The sequence below is a fragment of the Alexandromys fortis genome, unplaced genomic scaffold (genome assembly GCF_014885135.2).
Source record: "Alexandromys fortis isolate MF-2015 unplaced genomic scaffold, M_Fortis_MF-2015_v1.1 scaffold_36, whole genome shotgun sequence".
NCBI lineage: Eukaryota > Metazoa > Chordata > Mammalia > Rodentia > Cricetidae > Alexandromys > Alexandromys fortis.
In genome coordinates this window covers 4,171,702-4,194,571 of record NW_026067915.1, presented here as the reverse complement: position 1 = coordinate 4,194,571, position 22,870 = coordinate 4,171,702, and the positions used below count along the sequence as shown (strand labels likewise).

At 41.1% G+C, this 22,870-nt stretch overlaps 1 protein-coding gene across 2 annotated transcripts in view; it reads right to left on the bottom strand.

The window, feature by feature from the left end:
- The window catches only part of Topbp1 (DNA topoisomerase II binding protein 1), a 48,937-nt gene extending 26,433 nt beyond the window's left edge, over positions 1-22,504 (bottom strand). Inside the window, exons 1-12 of one of the 2 annotated variants that reach the window (XM_050139146.1) lie at positions 22,362-22,504; positions 21,408-21,498; positions 17,321-17,455; positions 15,851-15,994; positions 14,221-14,402; positions 12,426-12,622; positions 9,433-9,615; positions 7,043-7,209; positions 4,589-4,752; positions 4,197-4,444; positions 1,673-2,031; positions 630-802 (exon numbers count right to left, since the gene is read on the bottom strand). In XM_050139146.1, coding sequence (XP_049995103.1) covers positions 630-802; positions 1,673-2,031; positions 4,197-4,444; positions 4,589-4,752; positions 7,043-7,209; positions 9,433-9,615; positions 12,426-12,622; positions 14,221-14,402; positions 15,851-15,994; positions 17,321-17,455; positions 21,408-21,491 — 2,036 coding nt within the window. In that variant the 5' untranslated portion in view covers positions 21,492-21,498; positions 22,362-22,504. Of the gene's footprint in view, positions 1-629; positions 803-1,672; positions 2,032-4,196; positions 4,445-4,588; positions 4,753-7,042; positions 7,210-9,432; positions 9,616-12,425; positions 12,623-14,220; positions 14,403-15,850; positions 15,995-17,320; positions 17,456-21,407; positions 21,499-22,018; positions 22,156-22,361 lie in introns of those variants that run through there. The other variant, XM_050139147.1, reaches the window with a different exon arrangement.
- Positions 22,505-22,870: the final 366 nt, after the last annotated feature.

Genomic DNA, 22,870 nt, shown 5'->3' with positions numbered 1-22,870 from the left:
TTCTTGAATTCCTTGCAAAATACTCCATTTGTATTTCTGGTAGAAAACAAGAGAAGCAATGGATACATATTAAAAAGAAAGGAAGAGGAGGAGGTGGGGCTGGAGAGATGGCTCAGAGGTTAAGAGCACTGACTGCTCTTCCAGAGGTCCTGAGTTCAATTCCCAGCAACCACATGGTGACTCACAACCATCTGTAATGAGATCTGGTGCCCTCTTCTGGCCTGTAGGCATACATGGAGGCTGAACACTGTACGTAATAAACAAATCTTAAAAAAAAAAAAAAAAGGAGGAGGAAGAAAAAATATCCTTATAACACACTGAAAGGCACAATGATAAAGCACAATTCAGTAACAGCCCATATACTACAGCCTTAAAAGTTTGCCAGATATCCATCTAGAGGTAGACATCCCTCTGCTGTCTGAAGCTGTTCAGACACAGCATCTACCCATCAACCACACATACAAACAAAACCCTGGTCAAATGTAATTACAACACTTTACAGTAAGTTAAAAACAAACAAAACATCACGTTGTTGGGGATGCCATAGTAGAGCCCTTGCTTAACATGAGCAAAGCACTGTGTGTGTGTGCGCGCACGTATAGAGTTAATATACTGAAAATATTACATACCTTGCTCCAAGGTGATTTGCTAAAAATACCAAGGAATCTCTCTCTGCTCCAACACACTGACTGAAAGAAATCACACAGTCCTTTAAAGGAGTCATTCCTGACATTACCGACACTGGTGTGAAGAGGGGATTTGACTTGGGATCAACTAGTGTCTGGTAATCTATACACGTAACCTTTGAAAACAAAAGCAATAAAGCTACTATAAGAAATAAGTGGTTAAGACAGGCTCAGATTATAATCCTAGTAAATTGTGTTAAAGGAAAAGAAACTTCACATTCACTGACTTGAGCATGTTCATTCTCAGCACATTCCAAATGAGATTCAGAGAATATACAGACATCAACTCCTTATATTTGCATATTAGATCAGTAAGATGGAAGTTACTTTGCATTTCACCTGTATCACTACTTTAGTTTAACATTCTCTCTTCATGCTGAGCCACTGGAAAGTGAGTGTTGTGCACTGGCTGAGGAAGGATGAGAATGTGAGGTGAGAAGGGCTACCTTGACCTCCTGATAATGAGTACTGCCCACAGAGCCCCATGATAGCAGCTTCTGTGTATCAGTGCTAGAACCAAGAAGTATAAAAGATATTTTATTTTTAATGTGTATATGTATGCGTGGGAGTGTTTGTGCATGTGAGTGCAATGCCCGTGGAGGTCAAAAGCAAGTGTCAGATCACCAGAGTTGGAGTTATAGGATGTGGACCAAGAAGCTGGAAATTTTTAAATTCTTTTAAAATATGACTTATTGTGTGTGCGTGCACAAATACACACATGACAAATACAGGTGAATGTGAAAGGCCACATATGTGAGAAGAGGGAGAGGAAGAGTATGTGCACAGAAGCCAGAGGACATCTTTTGCAAATTTTCTCCTTCCACCTTGGGTTCTGAGGCTCAACTCAGTCTGCCAGGCTTCCACAACAAATGCCTTTGCCCACTGGGCCATCATGCTAGATAAAATGAATTACTTCAAAAGTAAACATTAAGACCTTGGCAGCCAAAAATTGAAATATTGGATTCTGACTGTCAAATGTTTCTTACCAGCCACGTATTTGTAACAACTTCCCCCACAGTTGCTTCTACTTCACACCCCAGCAGCGGAACCACAGCATAGTCGGCAACAATTCTGCTAGGAAGGGACACGATCTTTCCAGCATGTTCTCTTATGATGTTTATAATATTATATTCATTTTCAACACTAAAACCCAAAATAAGGAAGCTCTTTTGGCTAAATAAGCCTTCCTCAGGAACTGCAGAGCCATCAAGGAGGCAATGGCTGACTGAAGAATGGTCTTCCTTGTGCACAGAAATGTGAGTGGAGTCATCACAGGGCTCAACTTGCGTAGAATCACTGCAAGGCCCAACTTCAGGCTCTGTAGCTTCAGATGGCTTAGCTTCAACTAGAAAAGAGAAAGGCAGGTTCTCTATTTGACAATTACTAGACAAAGAGTTTATATTCACAGGGCCTGGTAATGTACAGCTTTGATTCTGACATTGGGGAAACAGAAGCAGGTGGGTCTCCATGAGTTCAAGGCCAAAGTGATTTACACAGCAGTTTCCAAACCAACCAAAGCTACACAGCGATTTCCCAGCAAAGACACTAATGTAGCATCAATGTAGGATAATACTCTTGTATACTGTACAGATTTGTTACTCGCACTGGATTACTAAATCACTGATTGGTCAATAGCCAGGCAGGAGCAACAAGACTAAAAGAATTCTGTGAAGAAGAAAGACAGAAACAGAATCACCAGTCAGACACAGAGGAATCAACACCTCATTGAGAAAGGGTACCAAGCCATGTGGTTAAACAGACAAGAATTATGGGTTAAGTTGTAAGAGCTAGTAAATAATAAGTCTTAGCTCAGCTAGGTGGTGGCGGCACATGCTTTTAATCCTAGCACTTGGGGGGCAGAGGTACACACTGATCTCTATGAGTTTGAGGTCAGCCTGGTCTACAAGAGCTAGTTCCAGGACAGGCTCCAAAGCTAAAGAGAAACTCTGTCTTGAAACAACAACAACAACCAAAACCAAAAAGTTTGACTGTTTATAATTAATATAAGCCTCTGTGTGTTTCTTTGGGACTGAATGGCTGCAGAACCAGGTGGTACAGAGACTTGGGTCTACATAACATAGTCTGATAATTTTAATACTTATAAAACTTAGACTTAAATATATTTACTTTTACTTAAGTAAAAAAAGGATCTTTAGTCATCCCATCTTCAGGAGTACCATGAATGTTACAAGTAACAACATCTTCAATTGAAAACACAACTGTCATGTCTGTTCTAAGTATGAAACTAGAGCAGAGCTGGGCAGTGGTGGCGCACGCCTTCAATACCAGCACTCGGGAGGCAGAGGCAGGTGGATCTCTGTGAGTTCGAGGCCCATGGTCTACAAAGAGCTAGTTCCAGGACAGACTCCAAAGTTACAGAAAAACCCTGTCTCAAAAAACAAAAAACAAAATAAAACAGAAACTAGAGTAGAAACCCAATTTTTGCCTGAAAAGTATGTTCTAATAAACATGTCTTTTTGGCTTTGTTTTCTTTCTTCTTTCTTTTTAGTTAGTTAGGTTTGTTTTTGAGACACGGACTCTCTATCTAGTACTAGCTATCCTGGAGCTTGCTATTTAGACCAGACTGGTGTTAAAATCCTCTTGCCTCTGCCTCCTGAATGCCAGAAGTACAGGTGACTGTCACTAAATAAAATTAGGAAAATATAAAAATCTTTGGTACCCACAATTATGATTCTCTAAGAACTGAAAACTTTATGATACAGGAACAATAGAGAACTACAAAGTATGTAGAACAAGGCCTGCCCTACAAGGAAGTCCAAGGCCAAACTAGGCCTTAAAACTAAAAATAAAAAGAGGGCAACAGCTCAATGATTGAGCCTATGTCTGGGTCATACCTCAGCATTGCAAGTAAGATCAAATAAATAAGCTAGATACAAAATTCAAAGGATCACATATATAGACACTCACACATGACACAAACTATAAAGAAACCAGAATGAATTTCACAGGAGGCTCTTGGCACAGTGGTAACGCTCTACTTTCTTTGTTGGTAACCTACCTTACCACACTGACAAAGCCATATGCTGAGGCAGCATGAAAGACTTCCCATACCCCAGTCAGAGGACATTTGTTAGAAGTTTATACTATTAGAATTAACACACAGATAACAGAGAAATGGCTCAGTAGTTAAGAGCATGTACAGTTCTTACAAAGGACCTGAGTTCTAGTCGCAGTATTCATGTGAGACAAAAATGTCTGTAATAGACAGATCGTCTCAGGCCTACAAAGGCAGTAGCGCACACACTCAGGCGCGCATGCTCGCACACAGAAGCCAAGTGGTGCTGGCACACACCTTTAACCCCAGCACTCAGGAGGCAGAGGGGTGGATCTCTGAGTTCAAGGCCACTTTGGTCTACAAAGTTCTAGGACACCCAAGACCACACAGAGAAACCCTGTCTCAAAAAAAAAAAAAGTTCATAGAAAATTTGGCAGATAACATGCATGTATACATTGCTTCTTAACTATAAACACTAATCAACTATTTCTTACCTATTGTGGAGTCATTATTTACATACTGAGCAAGCAGTTCTTCATCAGCTTCCTGGAGCTTCTCATTAGGAGCAAAATCTTTCTTAGAGAATGTGCTATTCTTTTCTAAGATAATTGTCTGGTCCTCAGACTGATCTGAGACTGCAATTCCAGCCGGCTTGTAGTTACTGTGGATATAAGGCTCTTCAGGAAGCATATATCCTTTACTAAAACACTCCAGCAACCACTTTGCTCCTACTACGTGAGGCCTACAAAAAGAGGACACAGTTAAGCTCCAGTGTAAGTAAAGATCATTATTATCCCTCCTGCCATGCATTCCCACAGCTTCAGACATGCAAACTGAACCCAAATCACTCTGGTACAAAGTGGTCTGAATTAGAGACTGACAGGACCTGTGGGATGATTTGCTCCAAAACTGCCTCAAGTCATCATCATAATCTCCCACAATTACATGAGTGACATCTTCATTAAGTTGATTAAACCGAACTCCACCGCCACTGTTAATAAGTCTTCTCAGTTTATCTAGCTTTCTGCCACTAAAACCACAAAGATAAATCTGTAAACAAAGAAAAGATTTGCTTTGGATTAACATGTTCAATGTTAAATAGAAACAAATTTAAAAGAAATCCATATCCACTATGTGTAAATAAGATACTTTACATACATTTTGGGATACGTAAGGAATGAAATGCATTCTGAAATTAATGCATGTACACTCATACTGGCAGCTAGCAACCCCCTGGGATCTGCTTGTCACCCCACCACACACACACACACACACACACTCACAGTGCTGGACATCATCACTCACAGCTTTTACTGGGATGCTGGGGATTCAAATTCCAGCCCCATCTCCCCACTTTCACAGCAAGTATCTGACCCATTTAGCCATCTCCTCAGCCTGAAACTGGCATTTTTAAATATCTGTTTATAACCCCACAGCACTGTCACCTTTCAGGAGAAACCTGAAGAAGGGTGGAGGCCTCAAATGTATTAGAAGACCAGACTTCAACATCTTCTAAATTTTGGTGCACATCTTGCTAAAAGATTTTCACTTTGTGTGTATACGCATGTGTATATGCACACACATGTCATACAACATATGTGGAGGTCAGAAGACATTATGGCTGATTCGGTTCTCTTCCACCGTATGGGTGCCAGGACTGGAACTCAGGTCATCAGGCTTGGTGGGTGGCAGAGGCATTTCTAACATGCAGACAGCTTCTCAAGTTGTAAAGGGATGACTTCTTGTAAACATGAATAATTACAAAGATACACTGTAGCTCACTATAAGCCCAGAACATCCAGGCTTGCATTCATTCATATTTTCAACTAGTGTATCAACCACACGACCTGAGCAAACATAAGGCTCTGAGCCACTTGTTCCTATATATTTATCTTTCCTACAATTTCTTTTCTAGTTGATTTAAACAAAAAAAGCAAGTCAAAGAGCTAAGCACAATGCTTTGAAGAAACATGCACATAGGGATTTTAATTATGAAAGTATGTTTAAGCCAATTTAACATAGAATTTTTTTACTTCCATCTTTTAAAAACTTCAAAAATGACATTCTATTTCCTTATGTCCCAAACCATCACTATTACTAGAATAAATCCTACCAAAAATTAAGAATCAAATGCTTCCTACATGGAAAAAAAATTCAGTATCACTTCCATAATTAGTATGTTCTAAGATCTTAGAAAAAAGATTACAGAGTACACTTCTGTTCCACTAGTAAGGCAATAAATCTTATTAAGCTAATTGGCCTTTAATAACAAAACACAATTTAATTTTGCCTGCTCTGAGAATGAATGCATGGCCTAATCACTCTACTAAGAGCAGCACTGTATGAAGTCTGTGGGTCTAGGAGATAGGATGTTTTTCACAGATCTTCTACGTACACACTAAAAAGAATCTTAAAAATCCCAGGAGTAATGGAGCAAAAGAAATACCTTATAAATCTAATCTTCTTTTTATTACTGAGGACAACTCAAGGTCTTGTACACAATTAAGAAGTAATTAAGGCGGCAGTAATGCATGTCTAGGACTCTAGGAAATCATTTTATTATATATTAAATTTACATTCATTTCTTGTGTATATATATATGTGTGTGGGCATACCACACATACATGTCAGGACAATTTGTGGGATTGGGTTCGCTCCCTTCCACCACATGGGGTACTGAGGACTGAGCTCAGGTTATCAGCTTAGCAACAAGCACTTTATCCACATGGCCCAGAAAAAAAGATTTGAATCTCATAAGCGTCACCCTCTAGAGAATAACCATTTTAGTTATTTATGGGAATTAAGTGATATTATAAATAACGTAATGTACATGAAATAATTAGTGGTATTAATGTATCGTAAGTAACAAATGGTAGCTAAAAATTAAATATATTCTTTAAAGATGTATTTATTTATTATGAATACAATGTAAAAATGTCTGCACACCAGATTTCATTGTAGATGGTTGTGAACCACCATGTGAGTGGTGGGGAACTGAACTCAGGACCTGTGGAAGAGCAGCCACTGCTTTTAACCACTGAGCCATCTCTTCAGCCCCACAAATGAAATATTTTAACATAACTGTTAAGATTTCAGAGCAGAGTTGAGGAGTAAAATGGAGTATAAGAGATGAAGCAGACACACACTCACAGCCACAGTATGAGCATGGTGAATGTCAGCTTCCTAATTCAGTGAAGAGTTTGTTTACAGATAAGGAGCAAGCTCAACTAAGAGGGGTCTTCAAAGACAGGCTGAGGGATGTGCGTAGCCCACGCAGGCCTTAAACTCAAGGCTGACAATCATTAGCATTTACTGAGTTTGTTGCATAATAAAGACATACCCGACAGCCATCTAGCAAATCTTCAGGGGCTTGAAATACACTGATGTCCAGATTTTCTAGGTTTTCAAGAGTACATTCAAGTTTGTTAGAAGCTGTACTGAACATTGTTTCATTTATACAACTGCTGTTTATGTTGGATATATGGCTGACATCTGCAAGAGTACGACCTACATATACAAAAAGAAATTATAAATTCATGAGGTAAACAAGTCATTACATGCTTCCTTACAAATTATCTTTTCCTACAGTCACAGGAGTCTGAACAAATTTTCAGTTTTACTGAAATCTTGGTGACAAAGTATGAAAAGTGAAATTAAGTTTCTTTCATTATTAAAGTGAAAATATACTTAATGTTTCTTTTAAAAAACCGCAGTTGCTAGCCTTAAGGTTCAAGAAGCTTACATTTAGAACAAAAAATTATTGACAATTTTGCTAAATAGCACTTCTAAAATAAAAAAAGAGATTAGTACTGACTGAATATGGTACCTTAGTTGACACATCAAAAAGACTATCACAAAGGGGGAAGACCTTTCATTTTTAAGTTTTCAAGAGTTGTATCTATTATTGTGTATATGGCGCGTGAGTGCAGGTGCATGGCTGTCACAGAATTCCTAGGGAGGTCAAAGAACAAGGCTGTGGAGTTGGTTCTCCTTCCACCTGTTCATGGGTTCTAGGGATTGAGTATGTTCAGTTGACACATCAAAACTCGGTGCTCTTAACTGCTTAACTTTACCTGCTATACCATGAAATTTTATTTTTAATTTTATTTTTGAGACAAGGTCTTTCTATGATCTATACCAATGGTTCTCAACCTGGAACTCATGACAATTCTCCTACTTAAACCTCCCACGTCCTAGGAATACATGAGTGCTACCATGCTAAACCAAAACAAACACACACTGAATTTTTATGTAATGATAATCTATAACTATCACAGTAAACCAATAAAGAAAATACAGGCTGGTCATGATAGGATTTGCCTTTAATCCCAGAATTTAGGAGGCAGAGCCAAGTAGATCTCTGAATTCAAGGCCAGTCTGGTCTACTGAGTGAATACCAGAACAGTCAGGACTACACAGAGAAAACCTGTCTTGAAAAAATGTAAAAAGCTGGGTGGTGGTGGGCCTTTAATCCCAGCATTTGGGAGGCAGATCTCTGTGAATTCAAGGCCACCCTGGATTACAGAGTGAGTTCCAAGACAAACTCCAAAGCTACAGCAAAACCGAGTCTCAAAAAGCCAACAAAAAAAGAAGGAAGGAAGGAAGGAAGGAAGGAAGGAAGGAAGGAAGGAAGGAAGGAAGGAAAAGAAAAGCATATGATAGTATATGCGTAAGCAAAGTTATAAAACTAATGTCAGGGGCTGTAAGATGGCTTAGGGGATGGGGATAAAGTACTTGCTCCATGAAAGCCTGATGACCTGAGGTCAATCCCCAACCCACAAAAAGGTAGAGAGTGCTAACCTCACATTTTTTTGTTTCTTGCCCCCAAGACAGGGTTTCTCTGTGTAACAGCCCTGGCTGTCCTGGAACTTGCTCTGTAGACCACACTGGTCTTGAACTCACAAAGATCAGTCTGCTTCTCTGCCTCCCAAGTGTTGAGATTAAAGGTGAGTACCACCACTGACTGGCCACAGATGTTCTTTAATCTCCACACGTGTGACATACCACATACATAATAATACATAGAATCTTTTCTAAAAACTATTTCTTGCCAGGTGTGGTGGCACATGCCTTTAATCTCAACACTCTGTAGGCATAGGCAAGAGGCTCTGTGAGGTCGAGGTCAACTTGGTATAAAGAGGTAATTCCAGTACAGTCAGGGTTACACAGAGAAACCCTTTCTTGAAAAATCAAACAAACAAACAAAAGCTTTCTCTTAAAGCTATTCACTAGTGTTCTTGTTTGTTTGTTTTTTGAGATAGGGTGTCTCTGTGTAACAGTTCTAGCTGTTCTAGAACTCACTTTGTAGACTAGGCTGGCCTCAAACTCAGAGATCTAACGGCCTCTGCCCCCTGAGTGCTGGAATTAAAGGTGTACGCTACCACTGCACAGCTTCACTAGTGTTCTTAATTCTCCTCTTATGTGAATTAGGATGTAGAAGAAAGCAATCCCTCATTCTAAAGGGAATACAAAAGAAGTTCTGGAGAGCTTTCTATGCAACCTGGCTATTTTGCTACTTAGTTCTACAAGAAGGAAATAGAAAGTCCTACTACATTTCAATGGTCCCGTTAGCAAATCAACTGCTTTACTTTTTAAAATGTTGGTGTTTAGGACTGAGATCCCAGGCTTGCATTCAGAAGACAAAAGCTTTTCCACTAAGTTACATTCCCAGTCCAAAACATCAATTATTTTGTGGACAAATATTGTGTATTTAATCTTAAGGAGACTTACTTTCAGCTGCTGCACTGCTCTGACCGGTGGGAGTTGAAGTATCAGGCACCGTCTTTCCTTCTGCTCTAGGTTCAGCCTTGTATATAGATTCATCCTGACAAAAGCCTTCCTCAATACTGTCATGAAACCACTGCAGGGTCACACAATGCACATTCCATCTCTTGGCACATTCATATTTTTGTCCTGTTATGTCCATTACGAGAAATACATATATGTTAGCTCATAGTTAATTATTTTTGAAAACATACCTGAAACAAAAGTAATGATTAAAGATTACCAGTAATTACTTTTACCTTAAAAAAAATATTGATGGGCAGTGGCAGATGCCTTTAATCCCAGCACGCAGAGGGAGGCAGGCAGAGTTTGAGGCCTGACGTGGGATGTCCCTCTGTATGCTATGAATATGTTTTATTACCACTGGTTAATAAAGAAGCTGCTTTGGCCTATGGCAGAGCAGAATAGAGCTAGGCGGGAAGACTAAACTGAAAGCAGGGAGAAAGAAGGTGGAATCAGGCAGATGCCCAAGAAGCAAGATATGAGGTAACAAACCACGAGCTTCATGGTAAAATATAAAATAATAGAAATGGATTAATTCAAGATGCAAGAGATAGCTAGGACTATGCCTGAGCCATTGGCCAAACAGTGTTGTAATTAATACCATTTTTGTGTGATTATTTGGGTTTGGGTGGCCGGGAAACAGAAGCACAGTTCTATTAACAGAGGCCAGCATGGTCTACAGAGCAAGTTCCGGGACAGTCACGGCTACACAAAGAAATCTTGTCTCGAAAACAAACCAACCATATGCAAGTTTTTTAATCTGTCTGGGTGTTTTGTCTGCATGTATGTCTATGCACTACTTGTATGAGCCATGCCCAAGAAGGTTAGAAGGTGTTAGATGCCCTGGGACTGAAATTACAGCCAACTATGAACTACCATGTGAATGTTGGCAGCCAGAAAACAGTCCTCTGAAAGAGTAGCCAGTGTTCTTAACCACTGAGCCATCTTTCCAGCCAACCCCCTTTGGAGACAGGGCCTTACTATGTATGCTTGGCTGGCCTTTGAGTAGACCACATTGGCCTCAAACTCAGAAATCCCTCTGAGACTAAAGATGTACACCATACTTGACATTATAAGAACATATAATATAAATGCAGACATTATACATGTATACAGTATAATAAATACTATTTTTGACAAGACTGTATAAACACCAAAGTAAAGGACAGGGAGATTTGAATTTTTCCTTTCCAGTAAAGAACTTTAGCAAAATATTTTTAAGTAGTATCACAGAAATATTGAAGTCAATAAGTAATGCCAAAAGATATTTCAGCAATGTTTTTGTTTTTCCTTTTTTTTGGTTTTTCAAGACAGGGTTTCTCTGTGTAATATCCCTAGCTGTCCTGAAACTAGCACTGCCTGCCTCTGCCTCCCGAGTGCTAGGATATTTTTCCTTTTTCTTTTTTTGCTTTTTATTTTTTGTGGCTGTCTTGGAACTAGCTCTTGTAGACCAGGCTAGCCTTGAACTCAGAGATCTGCCTGCCTCTGCCTCCCAAGCGCTGGGATTAAAGGCATGTGCCACCACCACCCAGCATGTTTTTACTTTTTTGTTGTGTTTTTCTGTTTATATTTTTGTTTTGTTTTTATTTTTATTTTTTATTTTTTGAGACCATGCAGCCCAAGCTAGCCTTAAACTTTTGATTTTCCTACCTATACCGCCTGTGAAACCCAGCTCTATTTTGGTATTCCAGAGTCAATGGAGCAACGCCTGGTGGTATAAATCTATATCCCAGCTATCTGGGACTATAAAACAGGAAGATCATAAATCTAAGGCCAGCCTGGTAAACTTGATGAGATCCTGTCTCCAGCAGAAATGAACAGGACTAGGGATGTAGCTCATTGAAAGATTACTTGCTTAGCATAAAAAAGGTCCTAGGCTCAATGGCTCCTACCTCAAGAAACAGTCCACAGATAATTCAGATTAATAAAAGTCACAGCTACCATACAGTCATAATTTTTGTATCAATCTCCTGACAAAATGACAACTATCAAGTAACTAACATTATTCTCAAATGCTATTTCTTATCAAGGTAGCTTAGTAAAAATATAAATACAATAGGAGCGAATAAAATCCATTCATTTTTAAAGATTTTAGACCTGAGAATAAGGTTTTTGTTTTTTTGTTTTTTGGTTGTTGTTGTTGTTTGTTAATACAGGGTTTCTCTGTAACCTTTTAGAGCCTGTCCTGAAACTTGCTCTGAAGACAAGGCTGGCCTCAAACTCACAGAGATCTACCTACCTCTGCCTCCCAAATGCTGGGATTAAAGGTGTGCGCCACTACCACCCAGCAAAATAAAGTTCTTGAAATATCAAAAACAAAAATAATTTAAAGAATTCTCAACAGTAATGCACTTTATCCTTTTACTTACCTCATAATCTGCACATTATATTTTTAAGTTAGGAATTGCAATTCATAGTTGAGCTGGGAAATGCAGCAGTGGTTAAGCACTTGCTTGCCTAACATGCACAAGGCCCTGGGTTCCATCCTTACCACAGCCCCACTCACACCCCGATCCTAAATCACTAAGTCAAACCAACTCATCCCACTAAGTTAAAGAGATACATAGCCAAGCCCCTTAAGAGGAGGTTTAAGTTAGTCACAAGAAAGAAATACCACATATATATATATATATATTAGCTTTCTTGTTATTTATGATTTGGTTAATTGTGGAGAGTTGTTTTTCAGTCAAGGTCTAATCGTCAGATGATAAAACATCACTAAAGGCTTTTGATATTTAATACTTATTCCATGGGTAAATACAAGGAGAGCTGCTTAACTTTTCTAGACTGTGACTCAAACTATCTTTTTGTAAGAATTTAGGGGGTTAAAAAACAGATAAACTAGGGCAATGACATGTCTGAACCACAAGATGTCTACAGAGATTTAAAGTGCTAAAACAGGAATTCCACACTCACTGTTTCTAAAGCAGTTTTACCTTTTGGTTCTTGAACAATGAGATGTGTACATTCATTCATCTTCAGCTGCCCCATGTACTGGCCTCCATGCTTAGTTGTCAGTTGCTGAACTGTCTTTCTGTGAATCCCATTTAAGCCAGTCACACAGATAATGCAACCAAGAAAAATAGGACACTTAAAGTCTTCCATGTTTATGTCAGTGTATCTGGTTATTTTACTGGAGAAAATAAACAGCAAAAAGGAAAAATTAAAATTAATGAATATTCAAATAGTTTTAAATATCACTGCTTTCCTTCTTTGTTCATTTTTTTTATTTTTAGGATTTATAAACACTTTTGAGAAAAGAAAACTGACATTGAGGATTACACTAATTGTTCATCTAGCTTAGTTCCATGTCTCCAGTAAGAATTTGTATTTCAGTAATAGTCTAAAGACCATCTTAAAGGGTGCACTACTAACTCTAAGTCCTTGCTAAAAAATAGGGAGCATATAGCATGTTTAAATATTTGTATTCAGTATGCAATGAAATAAGAAAAAAACTAATTTATGTAAGTTATTAAGAGTCCATTTACATGCAACTTCTGTGTTTAAAGTAAGAATTTAAGTATTTCAGTTCCAGTACCAGGCTACTGTCACTAAATAATATGCACCAGGGAATTTGTATTACCTCCTTAAACATCACCTCTTTTTCGTCACAGTGGTAATAATACCTATATGTGCAATTAATTGTGAGACCTATATAATAAAAGTAATAAAACACACACACACACAAATAAATAAATAGGGAACACTTGGCAGAATTATAAGACTGAATCTCTATTTAAAAACCTAGTGTTCATTGAATGCCTGCTATAAAATAGACTTAAATTCTTCCATTATTCTTTTTGGAGGGGAGGGAGGGGAATGCTCGAGACTAGGTTTCTCTGTGCATCCTTGGCTGTCCTGGAACTTGCTCTGTAGACCAGACTGGCTTCAGACTCACAGAGATCCATCTGCCTCTGCCTCCCAAGTGCTGGGATTAAAGGCGTGCACAACCACTGTCTGACTCTTGGAAGAGCACCAACAAAACTATCACAGCTATTTTGTTGCCAAAGTAGATAGATTTGCTTATTTCAACAGGCTAGTACTAACTAAGAAACATAACGAATATATACTGAATGGTGTTGAAACAAGTGCAGAAATGCCACATAATACTAATATAATTCAGACACCTGGACTTATGACCATAAGCCAAATTTTAGGGAAAACATAATTATACTGACAAACTCCATGTAGGAAACTCCTGTCCTGTTCTGATCCCCATATACATCTAATGTCCAGGCCAGGGCATCAACTAGGTTCAATTTACACTGAGTGATCACATCTCAGCTAATGGTTTACATATATGTATATTCAATCTTATCTCTGCCCCGTCCACCCCATGGGAGGGAACAGGGCTGCCAAAGTGGCTAATTAAGTCTCCATCTTAACATGGGGACAGAGTACTGCACAGTGAACACAAAAGCCAAACTGACTTTCTCAATTATTTTAGACACGTTTCTTGCAGAAAACAATTTCATTGTCAAAGCATTCGCTCTCCAGCTAGTGCTGAAGCTACAGTTCACCTTTTCTGACAGTGGCATCCTGTGATAGTAAGCACTTACGACCTCTGCTCTTCTACTGTCACTAGAGAAATGAACAATGTCCCCATTTTTGTCTCTCAGTAATAAACCCAGAGATAATATCACAAAGTTTACCCATGAAAACCCAAGAGTGTGCCAAATTAACCAAATGTATCATTTTCTCCAATATACAAAGCATACAAATATGTCTTACTTCTCTTGTGACTTCTCCCAAAGCGTTTTTATCCAAGAAGGAAGCAAAATAGGTTTCTTCAGATTAGCAGCAACTAAGTATTTTTTGCTCCCAACTTCTCCTGCAATAAGGTGAGTGACTGATACATTAAGGTCTCGGTATACTCGTCCACCCATCATTTGTACATATTTATGAACTTCTTCCTATAGACCGAAAAGAAAATATATTAATGAGGAAGAAAATAATTTGCCTGCATATGTGTCTATGCACTATATGCATGCCTGGTGCCCTTGGAGGTCAGAAGAGGGAATCAGATCTCCCAGAACTAAAGTTACAGATGGTTGTGAGCCACCATGTGGTTGCTGAGAATTCAACTCAGGACCTCTGGAAAAGCAGCCAGTGCTCTTAACCTCTGAACCATCTCTCCAGCGCCCCATAAGTATCTTTTACTGTTGCTAGTCTAAATATGCAAATGTTTTTACCACTATAAAAATTTAACTAACCAAATTTCTTTTGGAAAGATGTGTATTAATTTTAAATTTAAAATTTGGAGGCTGGTGATGTAGCTCAGTAGTAAAATGCTTGCCTACCATGCACAAGGCTCTGGGCTCAATCCATAACCTTCCCCCTAAAAGAAAAACCAAACAAACCCGAAAATAACTGTTTTCTTGAACAGTCACATACTACTTAATAATACTTCAACAAACCAACAATGTGGCCTTGTGGATTATATTGCTAATAACGTCATAGCCTTTGTAAGTTCAGATATACTTAATGACAGCGAGAAACATTTTCAGATAGAATTATCATCATTAGTAAGTGACTGTATTTATTCTTTTAAAGTTCATAAATAAAACTATGTTGCTTCCGATTACATTTTTACATGCTATATTCACTTTTACATATCATACAAAAATATGCTTTGTGTAGCTTTTTCACTCAGTTTTCAATGTAGCCCAGGCTTGAAGAAGGCCTCCTGCCTGAGGCTCAAAGTCCTGGAATTATAGATATGAGTCACTATGCTTAGCAATCCTTTCTTCTTTTTTGTTTTGTTTTGGAGGCAGGGTCTTACTATATGTAGCTAATCTGCCTTTCTCTGCCTTCCAAATGTTGAGCTTAAAGTTATGAACCACTACACCCAGATCAGAATCCTTTTCTTTTCTTTTTTTTTTTTTTGAGACAGCATTTCTCTGTAGTTTTGGAGCCTGTCCTAGAACAAGCTCTTGTAGACCAGGCTGGTCTCGAACTCACAGAGATCTGCCTGCCTCTGCCTCCCAAGTGCTGGGATTAAAGGTGTGCGCCACCATCTCCCAGCTATTCTTTCTTAAAGATTTTCTGGAAATCTGTGCTAGAAAAACTGATTCAAAACCAAGCTTGTTAACTATAGAAGAAAAAGTAAATTTTCTGTTGAATCAAAACAAAAACTTCACTTAACCAGTTTTTCTATAAAACATATTCCACTTTCTCCAGGCAAGGGCATACCAACTGGTCAAATGGTCAGTTCTAAAACTATACATGTATGTAACATTTAGGGTTGCATATGTGTATATCCACGCACATAAGTCATAAAAACCATGTATGTGGTCTTTACATTGCCTCCCACCCAGGGAAAACCAGGTGCAGAGCCAGCACTGCTCCTTTCAGTACTTACCCTTTTGTCTTTATCCAGGCTTGTACAAGATATAGTTACACTGGACAAAAGCATATTGTAAACTGGATGCTCAGCTCTTGGGACACACTGCTGGTGGCGCATACAAAATGTGACTACTTGAGGACCAACAATTCTGCAGCCAAGCTATAAAAAGTTAGGGAAAAGATCACCAAAAGCACAAAATTAAATTTGGAACATTTAGTAGTTATGCACAGAAGTCGACACTGCAGAAAGTCACCAATTTTTAGAAGAAAAAAGACCACCACATAATTTCTCAGGCACACTGAGCATTAAACACATACACTCAACAGCAAAACTACAAGAGCCCTTCATTCAAATGTCATCAAAATTTCTTCTTTTTCTTATATATGTGTGTGGGGGGTGGTGGTTTGAGACTGAGTTTCTCTGTGTAACCCTGGCTGACCTAGAACTTGCTCTGTTGACCAGGTGTCCTCGAACTCACAGAGATCCACCTGTCTCTACTTACTGTATGCCGGGATTAAAGGTGTGCACCACCAATGTCTAAAATTTCAGTCTCTAAAACAAACTTAATCTTTTTTTTTCTTAATTATATCTTAGGGATGGAAATGGCTTACCAGTTGAGAGCAATAACTGCTCTTCTAGAGGACCTGAGTTCGATTCTCAGAACCAACATTGTGCGTTATAGCCCATCTGTAATTCCAGTTCCATGGGATTCAATGCCCTCTACTGACATCCAAGGGCATCAAGAATGCAAGTGATACACCAACAAGCATGCAGGTAAAAACCCTTACACGTGCTGGACGATGGTGGTGCACGCCTTTAATCCCAGCACTCGGGAGGCAGAGGCAGGCGGATCTCTGTGAGTTCGAGACCAGCCTGGTCTACAGAGCTAGTTCCAGGACAGGCTCCAAAGCTAGAGAAACCCTGTCTCGAAAAACCAAAAAAAAAAAAAAAAAAAACACTCTTACACATAAAATAATATTTTAAAGATTTAATTTTATTATCTTTAATTAATGTATATGTGTTTGTATGTAGGTATCAGCACATTTTGTGCAGGCACACTTGGAGGTTGGAGGTATCGGATCACCCTGGAACTGGCATTATAAGCATTTGTGAACCACCTGACGTGGGTGCTTGGAATCCAATTCAGGTCCCTTGAAAAGCAATATGTGCTCTTAACCACTAGGTCATCCCTCCAGCCCCAAGAAATATGATCTTAATACAATAACCTAATGCTGTAACAACTGATGAACATTCAAGCATGCTTTTCATACAAAGCATCAGCCAATAAAGGAGCTTAGAAGTCTAAGAAACCCACATCCAAAGAATCTCAATACACTTATAGTACTCATGATCAGTAAAGAATTCATGAAGCAATGAAACCAGGTTAATTCCAGCACTACACCCACATACACACATAATACAAATAAAAAAAGAGAGAGTTAGAAGCAAAGCCACCACCAAATAAGTATCTTAGAAACAGCAAACCTGTTTAAGGTGATCAAAAACAGCACCACTGAAGCGGTCACAGATATAAAGAGATCTGTCATTCTCCTTTATCTTCAATGCTTCTTCTTCTGTAATAATCTGAAGATAATCTTCTGATTGTAACTCCTTTATTGACTGAAAGAGAAAACAAAGATGTAATAGGAATTAGTTCCCCACATTAAGTCCTACCAACTCTTAAGAACCCATTTCAAATTCGGCCCTTTCCTTATTACAACATTATTATCTAAACCACTGTAGACATCTCTGGATTGGTCACCTCTCTTAAATCTGTTCTTCACACAGGGGCTGGGAAGATGGCTCAGAGGGTAAAACACTTGCTGTGCAAGCATGGGTAGCTGAGTTTGGATCTGGGAGGAGATTCCAGAGACAGGATTCCAGGAGGTCCCTGGCCAGCCAGTCTAGCAAATCAGTGAGCTCCACAACAGTGAGAAACCCTGTCTTAAAAAATAAGGAGGCCTACAACTAGCACACCAGACAGAAACCTCTAACATCCACATGTGCACACACAGGCAGGCACTTAACACATGCTCTCATAGACTGTGCCCCCAACACAAAAAATTCAGACCATACTACTCTGTTTAAAATTCTCTAATGACTTTCCATCACACTCAGAATAAAGTCCACATTTTTTTAATAATTTAGGTCTTTTACTTTCTCTTTCTTTTTTCTTTTTTTCTTTTCTTTTTTTTTTTTTTTTGGATTTTTCGAGACAGGGTTTCTCCGTAGCTTTTGGTTCCTGTCCTGGAACTAGCTCTTGTAGACCCAGGCTGGCCTCGAACTCACAGAGATCCGCCTGCCTCTGCCTCCCGAGTGCTGGGATTAAAGGCGTGCGCCACCACCGCCTGGCTTCTTTTACTTCTTTTTGCCATGAAGTCACAGGGAACTGCTCTAGCAGTACTAGCTTCTTCCCATTTGTTCTCGGTGTTTTCTCTGAGTGGAACAGGCCGGAACATCCTTTTTTGGCTGACTGGTTTCCTTCACTGATCCCAGGAAGCTGTCAGCTCTTAAGAGTGCTTAATGTGGGCTGGAGAGATGGCTCAGAGGTTAAGAGCACCCACTGTGTACATTCACTGCCTTCTCTTTTAAAAGGGCCCTGCCCCCCTCCCTGCCTGGCTCTCCTCTCTGCCTCTCTTCTTTTCTGCTGTCTAGTCCCCAGAGGCTGGTCTCCCCGTCCCCTCCCCCACCTTTATGTTCCCTTTCCCCTAATAAAACCCCTCTACGATAACTCTGTCGCACAACATCTTTCTCCCTCTGCATTTTAAATAAACATTGGGTCCATCACCCGTTCCCTCCCAACCCAGGCAGTTTGAGGCATGCCAGGATCCTGGAAACGGGTCCACAAAACACAGCTTCACTTCTCTGGATCTCTGGGTCCCTCCATCCAGAACTGGCACTATTTTGCAAGAGTGGATAACTCGTCTCTCTCTGGTTTCTTGCCTTTTGGCTTAAGTTCTGATTCTAGGCAACCATGGCTCTTAGGGTTCAGAGCCCTTGGCCCCCACCCTTTGCATAACGACTCACTGGGTGGCCTGTGCCTTTCTCAGATCCTTGGGTCCTTCGGGCTTTGCCTTACAGCCCCCACTCCTTGATGAGTGGCTTGTGCCTTTCCTGCTCAATCCTCACTTGATAGAAGCCACTGGGTCTTGTTCTGCCTCACTCAAGGGGAATAAGGCTACTAAAAATCTGCTTCCTGGCACTCTATATCCTGCTATTTTACGAGGCCTTTGCAACATTCTGCCAGTGATCCTGACAGATGGAAGGAGGTATCCATCCACTTTCCCTCTTCCTCAATAAACCTCCTACACTAACTCTGCTGCATGTGGCATGTTTGCTCAGTGGCAGAGCTCATGAAAAGGTAGTCACTTCATGCTGGGACCCTACCCACCTGCTCCACCACTACAGATCCATTCTCTTCCACCTACAACAAATCTGCTTTCTCGTTCACTGATGGCTTCATCTTCCATTCAATATTAGCAATTGGGTCTCTGGCAGGGCTACCCGCCTCTGACAATTTCCCTGGATGTGAGGCTTCATTTCTCAAGCATAGTTCTCTCCTCACCTTCTGGCTTTTCTTGAAGTCCTGGTACCAGGCGATTGTGTCTCTCAGATTCAGAGGCCTTGGCCCCTGATCTGTAAGTCTGATGAAACACAAAGTAGCCTATGCCATCTTGAATTCAGACCCCCTCTGAATTCCTGGGACACGAGGAATTGCAGCCCCTTGGGTCTTCTCTGCCTCATTCATGGGAACTGTGTCATCATCTATACCTCCTTGCTCCCTCTCATTGGGATGTTTTTTGGAGACCCACTAACCATTCCTAATCAGTTAGTGTGGCAGGACTACCAGCTGTTGGCCATAGAGCTGTAGGTGTAAGACTATTAAACACATCCAGGTGATGCTGTGGTGATGGGAAAGGATCAGGTGCTGTAAGCCCTAGGGAGTCGACCTGAATTCACCTCCAACAGCATTTTGCCAGGTCTAGGAGGTGCTTGATGGTTCCACAGAGCATGGACAGTGACGTGAAACAGCCAGAAACCCCAGGAGGCCAACACCCCAGCTTTCCCAAGTCCCCCAAAAATAAACAATGCCCCCCCCACGTTAGCAGGAAGTAGTCTTGAGACTATAGCATCCTCATCCCAGCCTTATATTTTTATAATTATATTTTTATAATTAAAAAGGAGGAATGTTAACATCAGGCTACTGCCCTGCCCTCGGAGTCCTGACTGGATACCTCCTCAGCTGCAGCCACTAAAAGCACCCACTGTGCACATTCAGAGTCCCCTTTAAAAAGGGCTCTGCCTATCCCCAATCTCTGTCCCCTTTTCTCTGCCTGTCTCCCTTTCTCTTCTCTTCTGCTGTCCTGACCCCAGAGGCAGGACTCCCCACGCCCCGCCCCTCTTTTTATGTTCCCTTTCCCCTAATAAAACCCTTCTGCGTGAACTCTGAAGCACGGCATCTTTCTCCTGCTGCGTGTTTAAGTAAACTACACCTCTGATATCCACACATGCACTCTGATACGCAAGTACACAGATACACACACACACACACCAATGAATGTTTAATGATGTATTTTTGTCTACAAGCATGAACTGATAAACCTAATGCAAGGCCATCCTCACTCCCATCTCATACTATGCTGTGAATAACAGCAATGAACCAGAACTTTTGCACTGTGATGCAAAGTTTCTCACTGCTCAAAGAATCAATGGGGTTAGTAGACAAAACAGCTGTCAAGAACTCCAAGGCAGAAGAGGGTTGGGAGTTGACTCAGTCAGTAAAGCGCTTATTGTGCAAGCACAAGGACCTCTGCTTGGATTCCAAGTATCCACAGTAATCCTCTGCCTTTTAGCTCCTGTAATCCCAGTACTGGGGCGAATTAGAAGGATCCCAGTGATCTTTGTTGGGAATGTCTGCTCTGGTCCCCCCCATTCCAAACACTGCCCCGATGTTCAGCTGGGAATCCAGCCTCACTTCTCCCTCTCCAGACCCCGCCTTCAGAAGCCCAGCAGGCAGCAACTCCTCTCCCTGAGATGCTCAGGACCACGCCTACGGGGTATCTAAGACTTGGTCCCTGGACCTGCCAAGTGATTTCTCTCCTGCCTCCCCTGAGAGTCACCCGCAGTTGCTTTGCTCTGTTTATTAAACCTGGTTTCATTAATTCGGCTGGATTTGGCTTTCTGCATCAGGGGAGGAACCTCCAATCCAGGGATTTTCAAATCAAGCTTCAAAAAATAAAGTGGAGATTAACATCAGAAGGCATTGACCTCTTGGCCGCCCCCACAAACCCATCCACACCCACACATGCAGAGAAAGAGGGAGGGAGGGAGGGAGGGAGGGAGGGAGCTGCAAGTCAACATTCAATTATCATAAAAGATTTCAATCCCAATACATAATAGTATATTTACTTTAGTTAAAAATTAAGTAACAATGATAAACCTGTATTAAGCACATGCTGTAGCAAAATTCCATTAAAATATCCACTTCTAAGAAAAATCCAACAAATAAAAATATTTAAAACATGAAAAATGAGCTCATAGCATCAAAAAAGACATATCCAAGTATTCTTACCTCAAGAGCTTTAAAAAAACTTTCTGAATTGTCTGAAGACTTTAAAAACTTCACAAAAAACGGTTCTTGGTCATTTCTGGACATTGCTGAACTGTAAGAATAAGGCAGTCAAAAAGAACAAAAATAAGTTAGGAGGGAATTAAATGTTCAATTCAAATCAACTATGTTATTTATTTATTTATTTATTTGAGACAGGGTTTCTAAAAATAACAAAAATAAGTTATGTAGGGAATTAAATGTTCAATTCTAATCAATTTTATTTATTTATTTATTTATTTATTTATTTAATTTATTTATTTGAGACACGGTTTCTCTGTGTGGCTCTGGCTGTCCTGGAACTCGCTCTGTAGACAAGACAGCCTCGAATTCGGAGATCGGCCTGCTTCTGCCTGATGGAATTAAAGGCGTGAGCCACCACCGCCCAGCCTGTAAACCAACTATTTTCTTACGCAGGCAAAAGTGCCTGAGAAATACACATCCGGTTCTACCCACGGTTCCATTCACGATGTTTGCAAAAGACCCCAGAATGTGGGCAAAGTCGAAGAAGGGAGATGGGGTGGGTGGGGGAGGCAACACGAATCCTTGCAAATCTAAGAATAAAATTAACGTACCTGACTGAATACACTGAGGCCCTTGCTGTGGACCCCTCACTTAACAGACATTCACTTGCACCGGGCTACAAGACTGACAGGGCAGCTGCCGGGACCCGCGGCCCGCAAGACTTGCTCCTCAGTCAACTGACTTTAAACGCGAGCAGTCCCTGTGGAAAGTCATGCACGATCCCCCGAAAGGCCCACGCGTCTGTCCCCAGATCCCAGGGAAAGGGCGGACTCGTGGGACGTCCAGGCCGCGGTTTCCCGGGTGTTTGAGGCCCACCCGCCGGTTACCAGGGCCGCGCAGGCCGCAAGAGACGCCGGGCGCCCAGTCAGCCCGGAGGAGCGAGCGCTCGCTCACCTCGGTGGAGCCTGAGGGCCCACAGGCACCAAGTCGGGGGGCGCGCGGCCGACGGGACGGCTGCTGGAGTCGGGCGCCAGCCCGGCGCACAGCCCCCGCCCCCGGGGACGCCCCCAGCCCCAAGAAAACGCAGCAGAACCCGGAAGCGCCGAGGCCAGGAACCGACTTTCGCGCCAACCAGGCGAACGCAACACCTCTTCCGGAGGAAGTGGCGTCATCAAGGCCAGCGAGGGGAAGTGGAGCTGTCGGAAGGGGGCGTGCCCCGCGTTTTCTGTCAGGAGAGGCTTGGGGAGCGTGTGCTGTTTCCTGTGTGGCCGGCGGGACCCCACGGTGCGGAGTGAGGCGCTACAGGCCGGCAGACCGATCAGCAGAAGTCCAGACGTGTGCAGAAATAAGGCCCCGCATGGAGCAATGGGTCTCGCGGCAAATGGCTGCCCGATGTGCCGGGCTTTGCACGGGAAAACACTCCTGAAGCTGATGGCGGCTGCTCCACTTTTTAAGTGTTCAAA